General features: G+C 37.3%; 1 protein-coding gene across 6 annotated transcripts in view; it reads left to right on the top strand.

Annotated features, from left to right (window-relative positions):
* The first annotated feature begins 373 nt into the window (after nucleotides 1-373).
* TMEM67 (transmembrane protein 67) overlaps nucleotides 374-24,067 on the top strand; it is a 46,016-nt gene continuing 22,322 nt past the window's right edge. For 2 of the 6 annotated variants that reach the window (XM_027561556.1, XM_027561553.1), the window contains exons 1-15: nucleotides 375-639; nucleotides 2,264-2,352; nucleotides 4,525-4,618; nucleotides 5,328-5,427; nucleotides 6,366-6,435; nucleotides 6,530-6,604; nucleotides 11,084-11,146; nucleotides 12,672-12,826; nucleotides 12,941-13,049; nucleotides 14,173-14,262; nucleotides 15,009-15,074; nucleotides 16,888-17,044; nucleotides 17,997-18,120; nucleotides 19,838-19,943; nucleotides 22,657-22,713. In XM_027561556.1, the coding sequence (XP_027417357.1) occupies nucleotides 414-639; nucleotides 2,264-2,352; nucleotides 4,525-4,618; nucleotides 5,328-5,427; nucleotides 6,366-6,435; nucleotides 6,530-6,604; nucleotides 11,084-11,146; nucleotides 12,672-12,826; nucleotides 12,941-13,049; nucleotides 14,173-14,262; nucleotides 15,009-15,074; nucleotides 16,888-17,044; nucleotides 17,997-18,120; nucleotides 19,838-19,943; nucleotides 22,657-22,713 (1,581 nt within the window). In that variant the 5' untranslated portion in view covers nucleotides 375-413. Of the gene's footprint in view, nucleotides 640-2,263; nucleotides 2,353-4,524; nucleotides 4,619-5,327; nucleotides 5,428-6,365; nucleotides 6,436-6,529; nucleotides 6,605-11,083; nucleotides 11,147-12,671; nucleotides 12,827-12,940; nucleotides 13,050-14,172; nucleotides 14,263-15,008; nucleotides 15,075-16,887; nucleotides 17,045-17,996; nucleotides 18,121-19,837; nucleotides 19,944-22,656; nucleotides 22,714-24,067 lie in introns of all 6 variants that reach the window. The other 4 variants (XM_027561558.1, XM_027561555.1, XM_027561557.1 and 1 more) reach the window with 4 other exon arrangements.

Raw genomic sequence — 24,067 nt, 5'->3', positions numbered from 1 at the left:
ATACTTTGGCCACCTGATGTGAAGAACTGACTCATTGGAAAAGACCCTGATGCTGGGAATGATTGAAGGCGGGAGAAGGGGACGACAAAGGATGAGATTGGTTGGATGGCATCACCGACTCAATTGACATGAGTTTGGGTAAACTCCGGGAGTTGGTGATGGACAGCGAGGCCTGGTGTGATGCAGTCCATGGGATGGCAAAGAGTCGGACACGACCGAGCGACAGAACTGAAGTGAACCGATCCCATCCTTTCCCAGATCGCCAGATTCCCGCGGCTTTTCGTAACCTAGCAACCAGGCGAAGCAGGCCGACATTTCCGGAACACCGGGGCGCCGCGATCCAATCAGCTCTGCAGAGTCGCCGCTGAGGCTGACGGGCCGAGGGAGACGGCCTGGCCGCTGGCGTCTGCACCATGGCGACGGGAGGCCGCGGGGCTGTGGTTGCGATGGCCGCTAGGTCCACCCTGTCGTCTGCGAGTGTGACTCTGTTCCTCTTGCTGGTCCTCCCTCGCGTCTCAGAAGCTCAGACCTTCTTTTTCCCTTTCCGGCAGCCGGAGACGTGCGGCCACAACCAGTACTTCGATATCTCGGCGCTCTCCTGTGTGGCGTGTGGTTCCAATCAGAGGCAGGATGCCCGAGGTGAGACGTCTCGGGACGGGCCCTGGCCAAAGGAGCGGTCCCGCCTTGATCCCGGCGTCGCTGAAACATCCCCCGCCCCTGCGGAAAGAATGTTTCAGAAAGGTTAACTGCCAACGCCTGAGAGGAGGGTCTCCTTGGAGGATTGAGGCTTAAACACACAACGAAGGAGGTTGGGGAAACCTTGAGTCAGCCACCCGCGAGGCCTCGTAATGAATTTCTTGGCTCCAGTCCCCTCCTTCTCATCAGGAGGCCTTTAGGGAGGCCCGTGGAAAGCTGACTAAGAAAGCGAAAAGAAGTAATCTTTGGGGTCGTAGAGAGTCGGACACGACTGAGCGACTGAACAACAACCACGACGGTCTGAGGTGCTAAGAGCAGGTGACAAGACCTGTTTGGGAAGGAATGCAAATTAGCGCTTGTAAACTTCGGTAGTTTTTTTTAAAAATCTTCTCAAATCTAGAAATATAGAGCTGGAAGGGACCTTAACCATTTATGGTCCAGCCTTCTCAATTTATGGATTAAAAAATGAAAGTCCAGATGAGGTCAAGTCTTCTTTGTCCTGTAAATTGGAGACAGGAAGAACTCCTATATCTCTTTGCCCTCTTTCTCGATCTCTGTATTTCCACTATACAAAATATCCATAATAGTATAGATTTCCTTAGGACTTAGCCCTTTCATTGCTGAATATTACTAATTCCCTCCAAAGTCTCTTTATATTAAACTTTTTTTTTTCTTGAGATGTTCATCATTGGTCCTAGTTGTCCTTTGAAACTGCTCAGGATAAGACTTTGCCCATATTCTAAAGTCTAGGATGTTTTTAATCTCAATTTGGTCACCCATGGTATTAACTTTCTTCCATCTTGAAATTTGATTTGTCTTTAAGTCATTGTGTAGGACAAGTCAGGCTTCTCAGGTGAGGAAGTAAGAAGAAAGCATTTCCCAGACTCATTCTATAAAATGTAAGGTTCATAGTCATGCACCCTGTTATCATAAGCATTCTACTACATGGATTCCTATTAAGTATCCACTTAATGCCTTCTTAGAGAATGCTGTCCTTACCTAGCCAGCAAGTTGAATATTCACTATCTTATACAGTTTGTTTTAATCTTTCCAGAGGAAAACAGTGATTTATTTGAATCAAGATAACTTTCCTAATAAGATTTTGTGTTGACAGAATTTGAATTCAGTAAGTATATGTGTATGGTTGGGTGAAATAGACATGTAAAATCTCCCATAGCGGTTAGTCAGTAGTTTGGTTATTAGTTTAATATTTATAATTTAATAATTTATTTATGCTTGCACTTAAAATTACAGCAAACACAATACCTACTGTATGCCAGACACATTGTAAGATGTAAATATAACACTTTTTATACGCTAATAATGACTAATTTAGTACTCATATTAACCCCACAAGGTACGTACTGTTCCTAATTAGAAGCCAAGGCAAAGAACAGTTCCTTGTTCAGGGTCACAAAACTAAGCAGCAGAATCAAGATTAGAACCCAGGCAGTACTGACTCCACTGTCTTGCTCTTAGCTGCTGCTTCTCAAGATCTTAAGAGTTATTAAAATTTTTCTATCTTGGAATTTCATTTATCAAGGTAAAAATTGGCTCTTCTTTTTAGGAACTTCATGTGTGTGTCTACCAGGATTTCAGATGATTTCTAATAATGGAGGATCTGATATTACTTGTAAAAAGTGCCCAGAACACATGGTATGGAGTATTTATTTTTTTAGAAAATCTTACTGTAAAAAATAGCAAATATCATTATTTTTTAAACTGTAATTTAATGCTGTACTCATATATTTTCCCACAGATTTTAAAATTACTAAGCCAGCTTTGTTTTTACTAGAGTAAATCTTGGGAAATCAGTGAAATTTTCTATACTTGGAGAAAATAGAAAGGTATTTTTAAAATCTGAAATTAAAAAAAAAAGCCATGATAATTTGTTTATTTCTATTTCATAGAGAAACTACTTTATAAAGGGAAATAGATGAATGAATGATATATAGAGTAAGTTCAGTGTCTTAGACTTACTATGTCAACAGTTTTACGTAATGATTCATGTTCATAATGATAGCTGAGTGATAAGTTCATCAAATGCCAATTTCATCACTAAATTAAATATTTGATGCTGTTTTATTAATCATTTCATTATATCATAATTTTTGGAAAATTAATGTATCAATAGTTACTATATATGATTCTTGATTAACAGAAATGTATCTTCCAATCATTTTGAATAATTAAGAGTCTTAGTGTGGCAGTTCTAACTTTCATAGTAATATTTCTTCTCTTTTTTTCAAAATGCAGTATTACCTCTTCTCATTATTGTATTTAAAAAAATTTAATTTGGGAATTTAGTATTTACCCATTTGTCCTGGTTTATGACTAGTACTTATAGGTTTGATGATCATTTTCATACTTGATGTTTTTAGAAATATTAACCCTAGCTGAATTATGATGAGCAAAACTACTAATATGAAATGGTGCCAAAGCAGACTAATTTTTCAGTGATGTCACTAAGCTTGTGGGGCTTCCCTGATGGCTCAAGTGGTAAAGAATCCACCTACAATACAGGAGACACAGGAGATGCAGTTTCTGTCCCTGGGTTGGGAGGATCCCCTGGAGTAAGAAATGGAAACCCTCTCCAGTATTGTTGCCTGGAAAATCCCATGGATGGAGGAGCCTGGCGGACTACAGTCCATTGAATCATAAAGAATCAGATATGACGAAGCACGCACACACACGCAACTGCTGCTGCTGCTGCTGCTGCTAAGTCACTTCAGTCGTGTCCGACTCTGTGCGACCCCATAGACGGCAGCCCACCAGGCTCCCCTGTCCCTGGGATTCTCCAGGCAATACTGGAGTGGGTTGCCATTTCCTTCTCCAATGCATGAAAGTGAAAAAGTGAAAGTGAAGTTGCTCAGTTGTGTCCGACTCTTCGCGACCCCATGGACTGCAGCCCACCAGGCTCCTCCGTCCATGGGCTTTTCCAGGCAACAGTACTGGAGTGGGGTGCCATTGCCTTCTCTGACACACACAGCTAAGCTATCATAATTTTTAAATAGTCCTATATGTATAAATGTATTAACAAATACAGGGGCATTTCTTGATATATCCATTCTTTTCAACCAAAACTTAGCATAATTTGTGTCATTGTTTTGTTACTACCATTGTTTTCTATTTATTTTGTTTATATCCATGTTTGTAATAAAATTACTATATTTTTACCCCAGGTTTTTTTTCTAAATCATGTAAGTCCAGTTTTGGATGATGTCATATTTTATCAAATCTTTACTAGTACAAATTATTAGTGGATTAAAAAAGATCTCAATTTAAACAACTTTAAGTATGTTTATCTACCATAAGATTCATCTATTTTGGGTCATAACTTAATTGCTAAAAGCTAATTATTTGAATTTTTAAAAATTAGAATAATTATTTTAGAACAGGTAAGGCTAAACTATTAATTACCTATTTGTTGATTCAATACTGTTGAATTTTGTTGCATTTTATCTTGGTAAATTGAAAATAATTTATTATTAAATAAAATAATAAATTAATAAAATAATTAATAAAATAATTTATTACCATTAATCATGGTAATAAAAGCTCATTTGAATTGAAAATCACAAAGAACTATTGCCTTTAGTTCTTAGTAGTTAATAGTAGTCTGTACATAGTTATAATATATAGCTTAATGTTTGAATATAAGCACAAATTGTCTTTCCAGGAAATTTTTATGTAGCTCATATGTATATAATTTATTTACATATTGCCTACAAATTTTACCCTATTATGACTTTTTAAACCCATGTGATCAATTAAGGAGAACATTAATTAAGAAAAGGGAAATAATTTTTTTTTTTTTTTTAAATTTAGAAAGGTGTTACTGAAGATGGCTGGAACTGTATTTCTTGCCCTGGTGGTTTAACTGCAGAAGGAAAATGCCACTGTCCCACTGGCCATATTTTAGGTGAGAAGTAGATTCTAGAATGTGTCCTTCTAGACTCTTTTTTTTTTTTCTGTTTTTAATGTATACATTGTAACCACAGGAAATATAACTGGTATTTTTTATGTAGCTATTTCATAGGCAAAGACTGTTCTCTAGCATACTCTTTTCAGTTAATGGTATGATTAAGATCATACCATTTAGATCTACCTCATTCTTTTTAATCCACTCTGTGGTATTTTATAACTTTTTGCTATTTTAAATATTTAGATTGTTTTCTAATTAGTAATGTTTTGATGAATATTCTTATGTACATAGTCAAGTGTCTCTGTAGGTTAGGTATCTAAAAATGAAGTTATAGTATTATAGAGTGTGTGAATTTATAATACATACCACCAAAAGTCCTCTTAAGTTGAGAAACTTACCAGAAGTCTGTGAAAATACTTGTTTCCCCAAAGCCAGTGTAACAGGAGTATGCAGGTAAGAGGAAAGAAATTTTTTAAGGAAACTATATTAATTTATTATGATGATTTAGAAATTTCTGTATTATTATTTTTTTTAATGTGGGAATGGGGAAGCCTTCACTTTTCAATACTTTATGTAAGGAGTTGACATATGTTTTGTTCTAACAAGGTGTTTTGAGAATTGGAATAATTACAAGTGGGTTTTACTAAGTGTATAGAAGCTTATATATTGATTATGAATTACATCTTATTGTTTCTAAATTGTTTAGTGGAAAGAAATGTTAATGGAACATTGTTGTCTCAAGCAACTTGTGAGCTCTGTGATGAAAGTGAAAACTCTTTTACAGTAGCAAATGCTTTAGGAAACAGGTAAGCAGTATGCTGGGTGCTGTCTTCATTAATATTTATGTAGAATTTGTGTCTTTTGTATCATATTCCTTAGGCTAGAAGTAGGCATTAACAGGTAAAGAAGCTGAGGTCCAAGAATGAGACAGAACAGGATTTAAATGGGCTTCCTTGGTGGCTTAGCTGGTTGAGAATCTGCCTGCATTGTGGGGACCTGGGTTCAATCCCTGGGTTGGAATGATCCCCTGGTGAAGGGAAAGGCCACCCACTCCAGTATTCTGGCCTGGAGAATTCCATGGATTATACAGTCCGTGGGGTCGCAAAGAAGATTTAAATCTTGTTTCTGTCTCTTGCTGGTTGTTTGACCTTTGTTTGTTAAGCCAGTGTTCTTATCTTCAGAAACAGGACATACCATCCACTTCATAGGCTGTTACCACAGCTCAGAAACATACTTTACATACCTAAAGTTTTTAGCTAAGTAGTATAGAGTAAGTGCTCAGTAAAAGGTAGCTATTTTTAGCTATTTTTGTTTTATTATTGATGTTATATAATTTGTACATAATCTATAATATATTGTGAAGTGAAGTCGCTCAGTCGTGTCCGACTGTTTGTGACCCCATGAACTGTAGCCTACCAGGCTCCTCAGTTCATGGTATTTTCCAGGCAAGAGTACTGGAGTGGGTTGCCATTTCCTTCTCCAATAATATATAGTATATAATAATAAATTTTATTTGCAATCTACTTAGTATTTTCTAGGTACTATATTTATATATATTATTGATTTTATTTATACCTTGCCTTATAATACAGAGTAGTGTATACTTTTGATAAGTTTACTTTATTGCAAGTAATTGCTTAGTTGAATGAATCTATTCTAATCTATTAAGTTAGAAAGACAAGCTCTCAATTAAATTAGAGCTAATTCATTAACATTTTAAAAATAATTTTTGTTGTATTGACAGGTGTGTCCGATGTGAACCAGCGTTCATTAATACCAGCAAGTCCTGTGCATGTTCAGAACCTAACATTTTAGTAAGGCTAATTACATTGATAATGTATATATTTTAAAATTGAATTGCTGATATTCTTACATAAACTTTTTTTTTTTTCTTATTTATTTATGAAGACAGGGGGATTGTGTTTGAGCAGCACAGGGAATTTTCCTCTACGTATGATTTCAACTGCACGTTATGGAGAGCTTGTGAGTATGCTTCAGTTTTTTTGTTCTACTAGTTAAGGATATTGCTGCTTTTCTTCCTTTGGTAATTCATTTGGGACTAAAATGAGCTTCAGTTCATTGTTTCCCAAATTGTCATAGGTTTGGCCATTAGAAGCCCTTCGAATTTGTTCCTATGTCTTTTGGACATAACTGTATCTTTATTGGAGCATTTCCTGTCTGGCACCACAAGATTTCCAGGCTCATCTTATACTTTTCCTGCTTCGGTCCTGGAAACAGCTATTTCTCTAAAAAGCTCTTAAGGATAATATTTAGAAACAAAGATTACCATGCTTAGTATGCCCTAATTAGCAGACGTAGCTAGAAGATATCTACACACATTATGTATAAACGTGTGTGTGAGTGTGTGCTCAGTTGCTCAGTCGTGTCTGACTCTTTGAGACCCCATGGGCTTAAGCCCACCAGGTTCCTCTGTTCATGGAATTTTCCAAGCAAGAATACTGGATTGGGTTGCCATTTCTTACTCCAGGGGATCTTCCTGACCCAGGAATTGAACCCACTGCTCTTGTGTCTGCCACATTGGCAGGCGGATTCTTTACCACTGTACCACCTGGGAAGGGCATGCGTATGCATACTCAGATCTATAACTATTTCTGTGTTTATCTTATTGTTTTATGTAATTTCTAAGAGAAATAGCCAATCCTCTATAGTAATATATCAGACAGTCAATAAAGAATTTCCAAATATTTGAGTCAGTGTCTTCACATTCCCTTTCCCCAAAGACAATGAGCTTACATCTTGGTTTGCCTTCCCAGCTTTAATTTTGAAAAATTTTTATTGTAGAAAAGTTAAAAAAAAAAAACAATGACTGTGCATGTATCTTTTACTAGTTTAACCAATTATTAATGTTTTGCCATATTTGCTTTCTGTGTATGTAAACATGCATACAAACACATACATTCATATTTTTTTCTGAACCACTTGAAAATAAGTTGTAGCTGTGTAACATTTTACTCCTAAATATTTTGTAGCTCCTAAGGAAAATGGCATTTTTCTGGTATCACACCTAAAAAGATTAATAGAATTATTTGATATACTGTTCATATCCAAATATGCCTACTTGTTTCAATCAAGTCTTTTATCCCTGCCCACTTTTTTTTTGGCAAAGGGACCCAGGATCAGCAAAAGATCCCACATTGAAATTAAATCTCTTTGGTCTCCTTTAATTTAGAACAGAGATCTTTATCCTCTTTTGCTTTTTGGATTCTTTTTTTTTTTTCTTTTTTTCTTCTTTTACGGTCATTGACTCTTGCAGAGTCAAGGCCAGCTTTCTTGTAGAGCATCCCAGAGTCTGCATTTTTCTCATTTTTTTCTTATGATTAGACTCTGTGAAACATCTTTTTGGGAAAATCTGACATTGGTGCTGTGTATAGCCCATTGTATCATAACATGGAGCACATAATGTCAGGATATCCAGTTATTGGTGATGCTAAATTTGACTGGCTGGGCATGGTGCTGTCTGCCATTCCTCCCCCTTGTAAAGGTGCTGTGACTAATAAGTTAGTCTGAGATTTTACTGTGAGACTATATACATATCCTTTTTAGCAGTCATTGATGAACCTTATCTGAATCAGTTATTAAATTGGTTATATCAAGATGGTTTCACAATTTTATGTTCCTTTTTATATTTTTAAGTTAGCAATCCTCTATAGAGTGCTTTCTTTTCTCTCTGTGCTTTTTTCTCTCTTTAGCTTTACTGCAAACCCCTGGTATCATGAGTATGTTATGAACTGTCACTGTTATTCTTCTTTTTAAAGCTCAGTTCGGTTCAGTTCAGTTGCTCAGTCGTGGCCGACTCTTTGCGACCCCATGGACTGCAGCACGCCAGCCTTCCCTGTCCATCACCAACTCCCAGAGCTTGTTCAAATTCATGTCCATTGAGTCGGTGATGCCATCCAAACATCTCATCCTCTGTCGTCCCCTTCTCCTGCCTTCAATCTTTCTCAGCATCAGGGTCTTTTCCAATGAGTCAGTTCTTTGCATCAGGTGGCCAAAGTATTGGAGCTTGCACTTCAGCATCAGCCCTTCCAATGAATATTTGGGACTGATTTCCTTTAGGATTGATTGGTTTGATGTCCTTGCGGTCCAAGGGACTATCAAGAGTCTTCTCCAGCACCACAGCTCAAAAGCATCAATTCTTCGGCACTCAGCTTTCCTTATAGTCCAACTCTCACATTCATACATGACTACTGGAAAAACCATAGCTTTGAGTAGATGTCCTTTGTCGGCAAAGTAATGTGCTGTCTAGGTTGGTCATAGCATTTCTTCCAAGGAGCAAGTGTCTTAATTTCATGGCTGTAGTCATCATCCACAGTGATTTTGGAGCCCACAAATTAAAGTCTGTCACTTCATTTTTATTTCCTTTTATTTCCAACAATTCCATTGTTTCCCCATCTATTTGCCATGAAGAGATAGGACCGGATACCATGATCTTCGTTTTCTGAATGTTGAATTTTAAGCCAACTTCTTCACTGTCTTTGACTTTCATCAAGAGGCTCTTTAGTTCTTTGCTTTATTACATAAGGGTGGTGTCATCTGCATATTTGAGGTTATTAATATTTCTCCTGGCAATATTGATTCCAGCTTGTGCTTCCTCCAGCCCAGCGTTTCTCATGATGTACTCCACATAGAAGTTAAATAAGCAGGGTGACAATATACAGCCTTGACGTACTCCTTTTCCTATTTGGAACCAGTCTGTTGTTCCATGTCTGGTTCTAACTGTTGCTTCTTGACCTGCATACCGATTTCTCAGGAGGCAGGTCAGGTGGTCTGGTAGTCCCATCTCTTCAAAAATTTTTCACAGTTTGTTGTTATCTACACAGTCAAAGTTTCTTGCTTTTTCAGTGATCCAGTGGATATTGGCAATTTGATCTCTAGTTCGTCTGCCTTTTCTAAATCCAGCTTGAACATCTGGAAGTTCATGGCTCATGTACTGTTGAACCCTGGCTTGGAGAATTTTTGAGTATTACTTTGCTAGCCTGTGAGATGAGTGCATTTGTGTGGTAGTTTGAGCATTCTTTGGCATTGCCTTTCCTTGGGATTGGAATGAAAACTGACCTTTTCCAGTCCTGTGGCCACTGCTGAGCTTTCCAGATTTGCTCAGCAGTGGCCAAATTTTCAAAGCTCAAATTGTCCCAAATTTGGACTTCCCTTTGGTATAGCTTCTGTGTTATTTTAACATGTCTCCTTCAATCTTCAGGCACTACCTTGGTTTCTCTATACCATGTTCCAGGCCCAACCAATAATTATAATTTTAAATTGTCACATAATACTCTAGTTTATGCATTGAAATTCATGTAATTGTATGTCTATTGAATATTTAGGTTTTTTGTTAATAATATTGCTGTCAACCATTTTATGCACATAGATGTGTTTTTCCTTTTGGAGAGATTATTGACTTAAGGCACATGTCCTAAGTGTTTTTAAATTCCTGGGTTAAAGTATGTGGATATTGTTTCATAAAGAATCACGCAGCTTTGTCCCTGGCATTTGTCTGTGGCTTCATTTTGCATTGGCCAGTACTGTTGTCGATACTTTCCATTTTTACTAGGTTTCTTGTGTGTGTTAGCCAACGTTCTACACATATGTTTTTTTCTTACAAAATGAGAATTTTTGCTTATTGAAGAGATGAAAATAGTGACTCATAATAATTTTATTTTAGATTTCTTGGACAGTTATGGTGCCATATTTCATATAATTTGGTTTTATCACCTTTGTCCATGTTCAGAGAATTTACTACGGATGGTGTTTCTCTGTGTCTCGTTTTTTAGCAGGATATGCAGATGAGCTTTACAGCAGTGGTTCTTAACTAGAGGGAGACCTGTATCTGCAGTTTTCAGAGGACATGCGTGCCTTGGTCTCATTCTAGAGATTCTGATTCATTTGCTTTAGAATGAAGCCAGGCATTTTCTGTTTTCAGGAAATTACACAGTTGATTCTGATATTCATCATTGTTTGAGAATCACCACTGTGGAGATTTTAAATGTTAATTTCTCTGTGTATCCCCAATCTCCTGTTGCTTAGAAATCATTCACAAATATTTCTATTACTTGCAATTTAATACAGTGTAATATAATCCTAAATCACCAAATATTAACCAAATCTAAGTCAAGATCTAATTTTTCTTTTATTCTTTTGTACTTTGATTTTCATTTTAGTGAAATGGGCATAATAGTTGTTATTATTATTATTATAAACATACTTTATTTCCTTGTATCTTTTGTCTGAGCGATGTGATTTTGTAATTCAGTCCTACTTGTAATTACTGATATTGGTTGGAATTAATTCTTTTATTCTTATTAGAGTCTATTTTTCTGATAACGCTGGGAAAGTAATATTAGTTACTTCCCACTCAGCAGTGTGCACAGTAATGTCTTCCTAAGTGTGTAGGGTTAAGGAATTTCTATTTAAACGTAAAACTAAAATTCATCTTTTTGTTTATAGGGCATATCTTTCACTTCAGAATGGTTTGCAAAGTATTTGCAGTCATCAGCAGCTGCTTGCTGGGTATGTTTGAATTTCTAGAAAGTAGTTTTTATTTCATTTCAAAGAAACTGTGGTACCATTTTTTTTTCCCCAGTTAATAAAACTTTTCTAAGTAGATATATCTCCTTGGTCATATTCTATTAAAACCCTTTCTAAGTGGACTGAAAGAGACTAATAAAGAATATGTTATTCATTTCACACTTATTACTCATAAATTAAATATGTCCAAACTTACTAAGCTGAAATTGAATGTTAGGGGAAACTGATTCGTACTATCATTTAGTAAATGTTTGTTGATGACTTACTGTATGCCATGCCCTGTTCTGAAACCTTTTAAGTTATCTATTTTAGGAAAAGACAGAGAAAAATCCTGTGTGGAATTGTAAGTAATTGTCAGGTGATGCCAAGTGCTATAAAGACAAACAAATCGGGATAAAGAACATAGAGAGTAGAAGGTGGTCCTAACTTATGGAGGGTGGTCAGGACAGGCATCTCTGAGAGTATGATATTTGAGCAAAGACTTGGAAGTGGAAGTGAGCCATGAAAATACCTAGGGGAAGAGAATTCTAAGCAGAGACCACAGCAAGTGCAGAGGTCCCAAAGCAGGGGCTCTCTGGCATGTTCATGCTAAAGAAACAGGAGGGAGACCTAAGTGGCCAGAGCAGTGAGCAGGGAAGGTGGAGAAATGAGTTGAAGGATGAAGGGAGTGACTATGAGACCTAGAGTTTCCTGGAAGGGATGTAGAGGATTTTGTGCAAAGGTAGACAGTGGTTGGCCTCAGGTTTTGAAAAAGATCATTCTAACATGGAAAGTAGGCTTTGTTAGGGCAAAGACAAGCAGGGGGACCAATTAGGAGGTTATTAGAGTAATCCAAGTGAGAGAAAATGGACCTTTGGACAAGGGTGGTTCCATGGAAATGAAAGAAGTGTTAAGCTTCTGGATATATACGTTTAAAATTGAGCCAACAAGATTTAGTCATGAGTTGAATATGAGAAGGGAGAGAAAGATTACTGTGATGATGTTTTATTTGAATAACTGTAAAAATGAAGTGGTCTTTTCCTTAAAGAGAAAATTGAGAAAGAAGTTTGAGGGTCAAACTCAACAGATTTTGTTGTTCATAAAACAAATTACTTAAAATAGATTAGATTTATATGCAATAGATATAAAATAGATAAAATAAAAATAGCTTAGATTTCTATTCTAATATTAGGATCCGATTATTCTTTCAAATATAATTATTTCATGTATTAGTTTTTTTAAATGTCACGCTGTAAGTTTTTAGTTGGTTCTTCTTCGTTCAGTTGCTTGTCTTTATATTTTCACCTAAAATTTCAGGTAAAACTTATAAATTATTAACCTGCCATATGGAAAGTTCTTTTCTACTTTAATTAAAGGAAAAGTATTAAAAGCAAAAGAATATCCAAAAAAAGAATTTGCAGAATTCAAATTCTAAGCATAATTAAATTAAAACTAAGCATAATTTTTGTATCAACTTTTGTTTAGGATATTAAAGCCCATATATTTCTTTGTCATTGTTTTCCTGTAGGTGTATGGCAATCTAACATCTTGCCAAGCTCTCGGAAATATGTGTGTAATGAACATGAACTATTATGACTCCTCTACTTTTGATGCATGTGGATTGTTTCAGTTTATCTTTGAAAATACTGCTGCACTGGGCACTGTTCATTCTGTCTCCTTTTGGTAAGGTTATTCTAACTGATGAACTGTCACTGTGACCGAATTCAGTGCAGTTACTTTCACAAATATGTACTAAGACCGTTCCCCCATTATTAAAACAATTGTGATTGTTTATAGGAGACAGAATCTTCCATGGCTGTTCTATGGAGACCAGCTAGGATTAGCACCTCAAATACTTAGTACTACACCTCTTCCTACAAATTTCAGTTTTAAAGGGGAAAACCAGGTACAAATCTCTATATTATTGAAGGTTAACTACATTTTGATTTATAATTTTGAAAGATAACAAGAATATTACTAGACATAATTCTTGATAGATTTAAAAAATTTTAGTGACTAAACTAAATCTAACAATATAGAGTTTAGTTTTCTTACTTGAGTTGTGTGGATACCTCTGGATTTTGTGTTACGGCAGCAAGAAGTACTTGTGGGTTGGGAAGGGTTTCATCACCAAACACAAAGCCTCCTCTGTCCTATATCTCCACATTTTTCATAACGGCTGCCAAAGATTGAGTGGGATTCTATGTGTTTCCTCAGCATGTCACAGGTCCAAATTCTTACCTTCATTTTTTTGACCTTCTAGAATGAAAGAATGGGAGAAGGCAATGGCACCCCACTCCAGTACTGTTGCCCAGAAAATCCCATGGATGGAGAAGCCTGGTAGGCTGCAGTCCATGGGGTCGCTAAGAGTCAGGCACGACTGAAAGACTTCACTTTCACTTTCCACTTTCATGCTTTGGAGAAGGAAATGGCGGCCCACTCCAGTGTTCTTGCCTGGAGAGTCCCATGGACGGAGAAGCCTGGTAGGCTGCAGTCCATGGGATCGCACAGAGTCGGACACGACTGAAGTGACTTAGCTGGAGCAGAATGAAAGAATAGATTATTTCCTCCTCTATTCATCCTCCATTCACACACACACACACTCATTTAACAGGTTTGAAAAGAAGTTATCTGTCACTGCCTCTCAATTCTGAAGTAATAGTTTTTGTGCAAAAACCCAGTCCATTTATATTAAGTGTGTTTAATCAGAGAGATACACTGATTAATTTTTCCTCAAAGTAATGATTGATGAATTCAATATTTGGTCTCTAGAAAAAGAAAAGATCATTTGGCAATGAAAAAATTTGTATAGACTATTTTTTTTTTATCTGTACCAGCAGAGCTTTTATTTTATTTTATTTTTTTTATTCTTTTTTTTTCTTTTAATTTTTATTTTTAAACTTTACATAATTGTATAGACTATTATATATACTCTGAAAGTCTGAACTCTCTAAGTTTTTATAGACCATTATATATATTCATAGACTTTCAGAGTATGTGACATTATTTTATTCTTGTTTTTCTTTAAGCAGAGTACAAAACTGAAGTTTGTTGCTGCTTCCTATGATGTGAGAGGAAATTTTCTCAAGTGGCAAACTTTAGAAGGAGGGATTTTACAGGTGAGTATGATTCTAGAGAGAATTTACTATACTCTAGAATACTATGCTATGCTAAGTCACTTCAGTCGTGTCCGATTCTGTGTGACACCATAGACGGCAGCCCACCAGGCTCCCCCGTCCCTGGGATTCTCCAGGCAAGAACACTGAAGTGGGTTGCCATTTCTTTCTCCAATGCATGAAAGTGAAAAGTGAAAGTGAAGTCGCTCAGTCGTGTCCGACTCTTAGTGACCTCATGGACTGTAGCCTACCAGGCTCCTCCGTCCATGGGATTTTCCAGGCAAGAGTACTGGAGTGGGTGCCATTGCCTTCTCCATATATAGTATATAGTATACAATATATATACTATATATAATATATACACAATATATATACAATGTATTTACTATATACAATATGTATACTATAGAGTATATAGTAGACAATACTCTAGAGAGTATGAATCTAGAGAGAATCCCTAACATGTCTTATTTTTGACTGTGGCAAAGATGAGGAAAAAACTAGATTATTGCTTGAATAGAGCATCAGTTTGCTTGCTAGAGTTGATTTTTCTTGTTTTGTTTTAAATTGGAATTTCTTAAAAGTACTTTAAGTTATAACAGAGATGCTCTCTTAACTTTTTACTCCCTTGATAACATTAAATAAGTATTATATAAAGTATATATCCATGTTAAGTCTTGAGAACCCTTGACTATAAGCAAAGAAAAGATTCGTGAGAGCTATTTATCAGTTGTGTTCTTTTGCTGTAGCTTTGTCCAGACACAGAGATGAGACTAAATGCTGCTTATTCCTTTGGAACAACTTATCAACAAAGTGTAAGTTGGAACTATTTTAGGCAGTCTACATTTTGGCTTCATTTTTCACATCAGCAATAATTGAAATAATTATTAAATTTTTGAAATTAGTAATTTTTTGCAAAAAGAAAGCGAAAGTGAAGTCGATCAGTCATTTCTGACTCTTTGCAACCCCATGGACTGTAGCCCACCAGGCTCCTCCATGCATGGAATTTTCTAGGCAAGAGTACTAGAGTGGGTTGCCATTTCCTTCTCCAGGGGATCTTCCTGACCCAAGGATCGAACCTGGGACTCCTGCATTGTGGGCTAATGAATAATTTATGAATGATTTTTATTAATAAAATCAGCATGAAAACAGTACCTTGTCGTCCATAGAGTCTTAAACATCATAATTGTGTATTTGCTTCTGGCATATAGGTCTTAAAAATAATCTCTACTTTTGAGCATTTTAGAATGAAGTAGAAGTACTTCATTTTTAATAAACAATAAAGTGTTATCACTGCCTCCTCCCTCCTCCCTCCAGTAGCAAAATGCTTCCTTTTCTCTCCATGCTTGTCTCCCTCCCTCCCTGACCTTCCTTCCTTTGGTAATGCATTTTAAAACTACAGTATGGGACAAAGCAATATTATGAGCTGTTAAACATTTGAAAGACCTTCAATAGTCTACAAAAATACTTCTTGATAAAATGCATGTACACACACCACAGAACAAAACTGTGATTCCAGCTTTGTTAAAACAACAAAAAGCACCATTGGGGAAAACAGATGAGAAAAAGAAACATTTTTAACAGTGGTTATCTCTGGATGGTGGGATTACAGATTATTTTCTTTCTTTTCTACATTTTCCACATTTTCTATCATGAACTTAAATTTGCTTTTATTATCAGAAATGACTTGTGTTACTTTAAAAAACTGTTGTGTATCTACTTTGGGCCAGATAAATCCCACTGCTCTGTCCTCAGCATTTTATCATTTTTATCTCATCTGATCCATGAAATAGCTTTGTAAAATACACACTCGTGTTTTGTGGATGAGGAAATGTTGCTCAGTAATATTAGGTAATTTGTTCAAATTCTTTCATCAAGTAAATGTTCTGTTAGGCTTGAAAACCGTGGTTTTTCCATGGAACCCAGTTGCCTCTCAGGGAGTTCACAGCCTAGTAGAGAAAACAGCTATATAGACAAAGAATTGAAAAGAATGTGATGTGTTGGTCTAAAGATATGAACAAGGAACCGTGTTGGTTCAAAGAAGGGTCCTTAACAGTTCCTAGGGAAGTTCAGAAAGGCTTTACACGGTGCGTGACACTTGAGCCTGCAGAATGAATATGAGTTTACAGGGAGCACAGGGGGGAAGGGAATACCAGGCAGGAACACCATTTGCAGTGTCAGAGAGATGTAGAATAGCATAGCATATTTAGAGACTATAAGTAGCTTAGTGTGACTGAACCAGAGACAAAGAGGAAGCAGTGGGAGATAAACCTGGCACTATTAAGGGGAGTCAAATCATAAACAGTGTTTACCAGGAGAAAGAGTTGGGACCTCACCCCACAGGATAGGAGTTTTTAAACCTTTTTATTGCTGTACAGTTACAGTTGAGAATGAATGTATAGCCTCTCCAGCTGGGTTGTTGGACAAGATTCAGGTGGTTCTTTACTGTTATTTTGGCCCTTATAAAAGAATCATACATAGTATTCATGTTTTAAAAGACGTATGAAAATATGTATAAACACCATAATTGGAAGATACTTTGTTTTACAATTACAAGTCTTTTAAAGATAATAAATATGCTTTCTAACTTTCAATTTGGGTACTTTTATTTTTAATTTTATTTTTCAGTGTGAGATTCCTGTCCCTAAGATCTTAACTGACTTTCCCACTCCTACGTTTTATGATGTGTACCTTGAATATACTGATGAGAATCAGCACCAATATATTTGGGCTGTGCCTGTGTTAAACTTAAATCTTCAGCACAAGAAAATGTTTGTGAACAAAGGTAAGGCATCCATACACACCACTCTTTCTCTGAGCTGAAATCAATAAATAAGTCAACCAACATAGCTTAATAAGCCACAGATTATAAGAAAAGTCATGGATTCACTATGATGGTAAGCTTGTTTGTTTTTTAAAATATTTATCTATTTAGCTGCGCCAGGCCTTAGTTGCAGCATGTGGGGTCTAAGTTCCGTGACCTCGGATCGAACCTGGGCCCCCTGTCTTGCCTTAGCCACTGGACCACCAGGGAAGTCCCTGATTGTAAGGTTTTATATAGCACGCCCCACGGTAAACTGTAAGGGTGTTGGTGTATTTACTCAGTGTGCTTAGTCACTCAGTCGTATCCAACTGTTGGCGATGCCACGGACTGTAGCCCGCCAGGCTCCTCTCACCATGGGATTCTCCAAGCAAGAATACTGGAGTGGGTTGCCCTTCCCTTCTGCAGGGGATCTTCCTGACCCAGGGATCAAATTTGTGTCTCCTGCATTGCAGGCAGAGTCTTGACTGTCTAAACCACCAAGGAAGCCTTATTTACTAAACATATCAGGCTTTTTATTAAGAAATTTTATCATTCCTGAAAGTTTATCCTAGAAAAACAGTAGAACTATAAAATAAGGGCTTCTTCAAACCATCCTTGAGCTGCTCTTTGGACAAATTAATTTCTTTTGTTGTTTCTCATTTTATGAAATCCTGTTTATTCAGGTAATTTGCAGGGAAAATCCTTCCAAACTGATGAAAAGTCCAGACAATCAGAAAACATCAAGTGCAGCTGGGGAAGGCTATTACTAGGAATTTCTCACAGCAGGAGTTGTTTTTGCAACCATCTTATTAAAACAAAGTGTACTAATTTTATGTTTTAAATTTGTCCAGTAATCTTCACTTTGAGTGCCATCTTGAACAAATGAAAGTATTTTTTAAACCCATCTTTTTTTTTTTTTTTTTATTGATAAAAGACAGTAGTTCTGGCAAGTGGCTTCTGACTCGGCGCATTTTCTTAGTGGATACACTAAGTGGACGGGAAAATGACTTAGGAAGCCAGCCAAGATTAATTAGAGTCGCCACCCAAATATCACTGAGGTAAACAAATGTCTAATTTACTGAATGAGGCTTGGAGTATATGGAAAAATGTCATAGTGAAAGTGTTGACCTGTAATTGTCAGATGAAAACAGTAAGAACACCTGACCTGGAATGATACATAATGTATTCTTAGATGTCTGTGTAGATTGGGATAGACCAGCCCTGGGATTTCTTTGGAAGGAATGATGCTAAAGCTGAAACTCCAGTACTTTGGCCACCTCATGTGAAGAGTTGACTCATTGGAAAAGACTGATGCTGGGAGGGATTGGGGGCGGGAGGAGAAGGGGACGACAGAGGATGAGATGGCTGGATGGCATCACTGACTCGATGGACGTGAGTCTGAGTGAACTCCAGGAGTTGGTGATGGACAGGGAGGCCTGGCGTGCTGCGATTCATGGGGTCGCAAAGAGTCAGACACGACTGAGCGACTGATCTGATCTGATCTGAATAGAGGAGATAATTACTTCAGAAGGGCTTCAAGAGTTTGCCAAAATCCATATCCTAAGCCCCACTCTAGACTTGCCAAGTTAGAATGAGTTGAGAGGTGGGGAGCAGTGAAGATCCACGGGCCGACGCGGGTGTGTTAGAGCGCGTCAGATCTTTGCAGCAGGTGGGCCTCCTATGGCTCCATCTCCTTTAGCACCCACTGCTCTAGGTTGGCCCTTGTTAGTTATCAACACCTCGCTCTTCCTCGGATACTTGGATGATGGCCCTGCCTTAGGGTAGTGCCATGCAGCCCTTCTCCGCTGTGAGGTTCCTATCTCTAACCTTATGTGGCTTTTCCACTTCAGTGTCTTATGATGTGCACCTTGAATACACTGATGAAACCCACACCATCATCTTTATGGTGTTTCAACATACATTACTTTTTCATTGTTTTTTCATTTTGATTTTCACAACAATCTTTCACGAAGTAGGCAGTACAGAAGCTTTGTCCTATCTATACCCTTCTGAAATCTACCTGTGCTGTTTTTAGCATTTCCTCAATCTTCCAGTGTAGATTCCTCAGTGAAAATGAAGTTGAAACTAGTCAGGTCTGACTTCATACTGATGAAACCATGTTGGCCGCTGGTACTGGCATTTTCATTTCCGAGTTTACAGACGGTATGTTACTAATGCATTGAATTCAGCAAAATGTACCCTATTATGTGCCATAAATAGTACCAGATATGACGTGTTATCTTTAAGAATTCATCTTTTTTTAATATTTATTTTTATTTTATTTATTTATTTGGCTGTGCCGGATCTTAGTTGTGGCATGTGGAATCATTAGTTGCGGCATGTGGGATCTAGTTCGGTGATGGGATTGAACCTGGCCCCTGCGTCGGGTGTGTGGAATCTTAGCCACTGGACCACCAGGGAAGTCACCAAGAATTCATCTTTTTTTCAAAATCAGGATATTATCTGCCTTTCTCTAGGCAGTACTTTAAGTCCTCAAAAGTGGTACACAGTACTTCATTGATTTTATTTGTAAGCTTTGTAGGACCTAGATCAAGAAGCGTTTTTTGAGGGTGTATTTTAATATAAAGTTTTGACCACTTCAGATATCCTGTGTTAGTACCATTAGTTTATGTTTAACCTTCTCTAGTTTTTAATAACTGCTGGTTCTGAGATCATCAAGACTATTCACATCACATTCAGAAGAAACAGTAAGTTAAATATATGTTTAAGGGCCTCAGTGTATTTTTAACTAAAAATGAATTTTCTTTTAAACAGCATCCACCTTGTACCCAACACAAAAAATGGAAACATTTACCCTCCCTTAATTACCATTGCCTACCATGACATTGATATCAAAGATCCCAGCAGCCAGTCTGTGAAGGTGAGTTCCTTCTTGGTCATTGCCTGTCTATGTGTTAGTGCAAAACTGAGAGAGTTTGCATTATGATCAAAAGACTATTAGTCCTTTTCAGAGTTTTAAATAAACATAGCACTTTATATAGTCAAGACAGTTATTTTTTACTAATGCTGGTAAGAGGTGAGTTCTTATGGATTCTGCATATAAAAAGGCAAGAATTAAGTTTGTCAGCGGATAGTGTCACCAGCCGCTGGGCCTCCCTGTTCTGGATGCCAGGACATGCTGAGCCATATGGCATCTCCTCTCGTTCTCTTTGGCCACCTTGCTTCTGTTAAGACTTTGTCTCCTTGCCTAACTAAACCAGGAACTCAAACCTTAAGAGGGCATGTGTGTTTCTCTTCTCACCAGTCTTGCCCACTTGATAGAGACATACTTAAACAGGCAGAAAGAGAATCTAATTTTTAGCTCTGTAACTAGTAGCACTAAAGTGAAATAGAGAATGCAGTTCGGACCTGCAACCAGTCTTCTGACTGTTTCCCAACTCAGTTAAACTTAACCCCAGAACCCGAGTCCTCCCCTGCCTGGAAGGGCCTGTGTGTGGAAGTGAGACCATGTACACACTGAAAGCAGGCTGTACCAAAGAAGGAGCCTGGCAAAGGCCATGCTCTGCCTCGCCAGGCGATTGAAGCGCCCCTGCCTGAGGAGGGGTAGAGAAGAGAGGATGGAGGTCGGGACCAGAGCTAACCGTTCTAGACTTCTTCCTCATCCCCTGTCTCCCCAGAAGCATGACAGTTGGAAGGTGAACACTCCTTACCTCCAAGACTCACTAAAGCTTTTAATTTCTACTGTTTTACTTTTCTGAATTTTAATATTCTAGTTCTTCAGCCAGTGTTTTTGGCCTCTCTGTTGAGCTTGTACTTCTACTCTGCTACTGTTGGATTCAGGCTTTCATAAAGCGAAAAGTAGGCACATGGTATGACTTTTCTCTGAAAGGTTTCCCATCCTCAGTTTTATTACCTGATTTGATATTGAAATTCGTTTCTATTGCCTGAATTTATATACAGTGTAATGAGAAGAGAAAATCCAGGAGCATGCTTAGTAACAACAAAAGACTGCCTTGTTTAAATTTTCCTGGAATGTCATTTTTGGGTAGTTAAGAGTGTATTTATCTTAATATAAAACACTTCTGGGTGTTTTCTTTAAATATTTTTCTTGTCAAAAATATATCTAAACTGTTTTGACAAATTGGAAAATAAGCAATAGGAAAAAAGTTGAGAGAATCATAACTCTCTTGTTATGAGGAAGCCCACCTCAATTGTTCTAATTATAGAATGCAGTTTTCATCATTTCTTAATTTCTCATGACAGCTATTGTAAAAGTTCTACATTCATTTTGAGCATCCAGCTGTATCTCTGCTCTCTTACCATCTCTGCAAATAACCTGTCTTCCTGTTTTTCTGAGCAGATCAAAACCATCCAATATGAATTGCCTCAGACTTCCTCTTTAATACTTCAGTATCTCTGTTTCATTATCTTTCTTGACTCCGGTTCCTATTTCTAAGAATGAAGAACCCTTCCCACTTTCTTAAGCAAATTTTCAACCCTTACTTGTTTAGGATATTTTCTTCTATTTAATTTTATATATTTTATTATAATATATTAATGTGTATTTTCTCCTGTTTCGCCCCCAACCTTTTATTCGGCCAGCTTCTCTGCTGGTTCCTTTCCCTTGCCTTTCAGATTGCCCTGTCTTAAAAACAAAGTAGCACAACCAAACCATAAAATCTTCTGTCAACTCTGCCAGCAATTCAGCTTGCTATCATGTGTCTTTCCTTGATTTCCCAACCATTTATTCTTTGATCATTTGCAGTTTGGGTCCTGCCATTTTGCTTCTTTGAAAACCTCTTTCATGAAGTCAGCAAGGTATTCCACATACACTGGCTTTATTTCTTTAACTTTACACTTATACAGTTGACCCTTGAACAACACAGATTTGAACTGCATGGTTCTGCTTATATGTGGACTTTTTTTTTTTTTTAATAACTAAATATGTACTGCAGCACTCCGCAAAGTTGGTCCAATTCATGGATGTGGAGGACCAACTCTAAAGTTCTATCTGAATTTTTGACTGCATCGTAATTGATGCCCCTAACCCCTATATTGTTCAAGGGTCAGTTGTACAACAGTTGACTCTACTCGTGACCTCCTCCTCCTTGCCCCTGTTCTGTGACCCTGGTAAGACTTAGGTGTCTTCCCTCTCCTATTCCTCATGCTACTGTTTCTCTTAATCCTTTATGATTCTTCTCTCTCCTGTCTCTGTATAATTGTGTCCCTAAGATTCTTGTTTACACCTTTGATTAATCTGCCTTCTTCCTATGTGATTGTTTAACCAGTTGCTGAACTCTTGATACACAAGATAGGTCACATGCCTCAGTTACAGAAACCTATCAGAAAATGAAATATGATTAATTTGACTTGAGTGCTGTTAATGAACCTAATCTACCTTCTAATGAAACCCTCTTTCTTTAATATATGTTCTAAATGGATATTTAAAGTAGTGTGGGTAATTCCCCAAAGTGTATTTATTTATGTATAAGTAAAGGTCAACTCTAGTAATACTGATAGTTTAAAAGTATGATATTTTTAGTAAAATGCAGCTGTGAATGTATTTTTATAGTAAAAATAGGTTTGTATCATATAACTTCAGTATGGCTAATTTGCTTTCTTTTAAACATCAGGTTTCTTTCTCAGTCACATACGAAATGGATCAAGGAGAAGCACATGTCCAGACAGATGTGAGTTTCTTTTAACCTGTCAAAATACTTACATTATATTTTTTAATTAAAACAAATTTTTTTTACATGTTCAGGAAAGTTGTTAAAATAAAGAGATTTGGCATATATCCCTCACCAAGTCTCCCTTACCATTAACATCTTACATAACTGTAGTTGTTGTTCCGTCAGTAGTCGTATCTCTTTGTGACCCCGTGGACGGCAGCACGCCAGGCTGCATACTGTAGTACAGTGGTCATAATCAGGAAATTAATGTTGATGTAGTCCTGTTAACTAATCTAGGCTTTCCTGGCGGCTCAGTGGTAAAGAACCCACCTGCCAATGCAGGTTCGATTCCTGGGTTGGGAAGATCCTTTGGAAAAGGTAATGACAACCCACTCTAGTATTCTTACCTGGGAAATCCCACGGACAGAGGAGCCTGGCGGGCTTCAGTCCATGGGGTCGCGAAGAGTTGGACGCTATTTAGTGACTAAACAATAGCAAATTAACTAATGTAAATGCTGTTTGGATTTTACAGATTTTTTTCACTATCCTTTTCTGTTTCAGAACCCAACCATCGTGTGTCTCCTTAGTCTCCTTAGGTCTGTGACAGGTCGTCAGTCATTCTTTGTCTCATGACTGACCCTAACACTGGTATTTTGTCCTTCAGTTGGTTTTATCTGGTATTTTCCCATGATTAAATGTAGTTTTAGCATACATACCGTGAAAGTGATGTTATACCCTTCTCAGTGAGTCATATCAGAAGATACTTGGTGTCAGTATATCTTATTAACGGACTTTCCAGGTGGCGCTAGTGGTAAAGACCCTCCTGCCAATGCAGGAGAGATAAGAGACCTGGGTTTGATCCCTGGGTCAGGAAGATCCCCTGGAAGAGGACAGGGCAACTCACTCCAGTATTCTTGCCTAGAGAATCCCATGGACAGAGAAGTCTGGTATGTTACGGTCCATAGGATTGCCAAGAGTCAGACACGACCGAAGCTACTTAGCACACACGTATCTTATTAACATTGATGTCAACTTTGATCGTTTGGCTAAGATGGTATCTGCAGAGTTCTCCATTGTATTTTTCCACTTATAATTAATAAGTATCTTGTGGGGAGATACTTGAGATTATGCAAATCTCTTGCTCCTTATTATTCCTTTGCCCTCTAATTTTAGCATCCATTGATAATTCTTGGCCAATAAACAATATTACTGTGATATCTGGTGGTGGTTGTGTTTTTCCATCATTTCTTCTATATTTATTAGAATTCTGTAAAAAGGAATTCTCCCTTTGTCCATGTGGATTTATTTATTCATTTATGATTAAATCAGTATGGGCTCATGAATATTTATTTATTCTAGTAATTTTAATTCA

This window comes from Bos indicus x Bos taurus, chromosome 14 (assembly GCF_003369695.1).
Source record: "Bos indicus x Bos taurus breed Angus x Brahman F1 hybrid chromosome 14, Bos_hybrid_MaternalHap_v2.0, whole genome shotgun sequence".
NCBI classification, from domain to species: Eukaryota; Metazoa; Chordata; class Mammalia; order Artiodactyla; family Bovidae; genus Bos; species Bos indicus x Bos taurus.
Note: the sequence above shows the minus strand (reverse complement) of the source record. Positions and strands in the feature narration are given on the sequence as shown.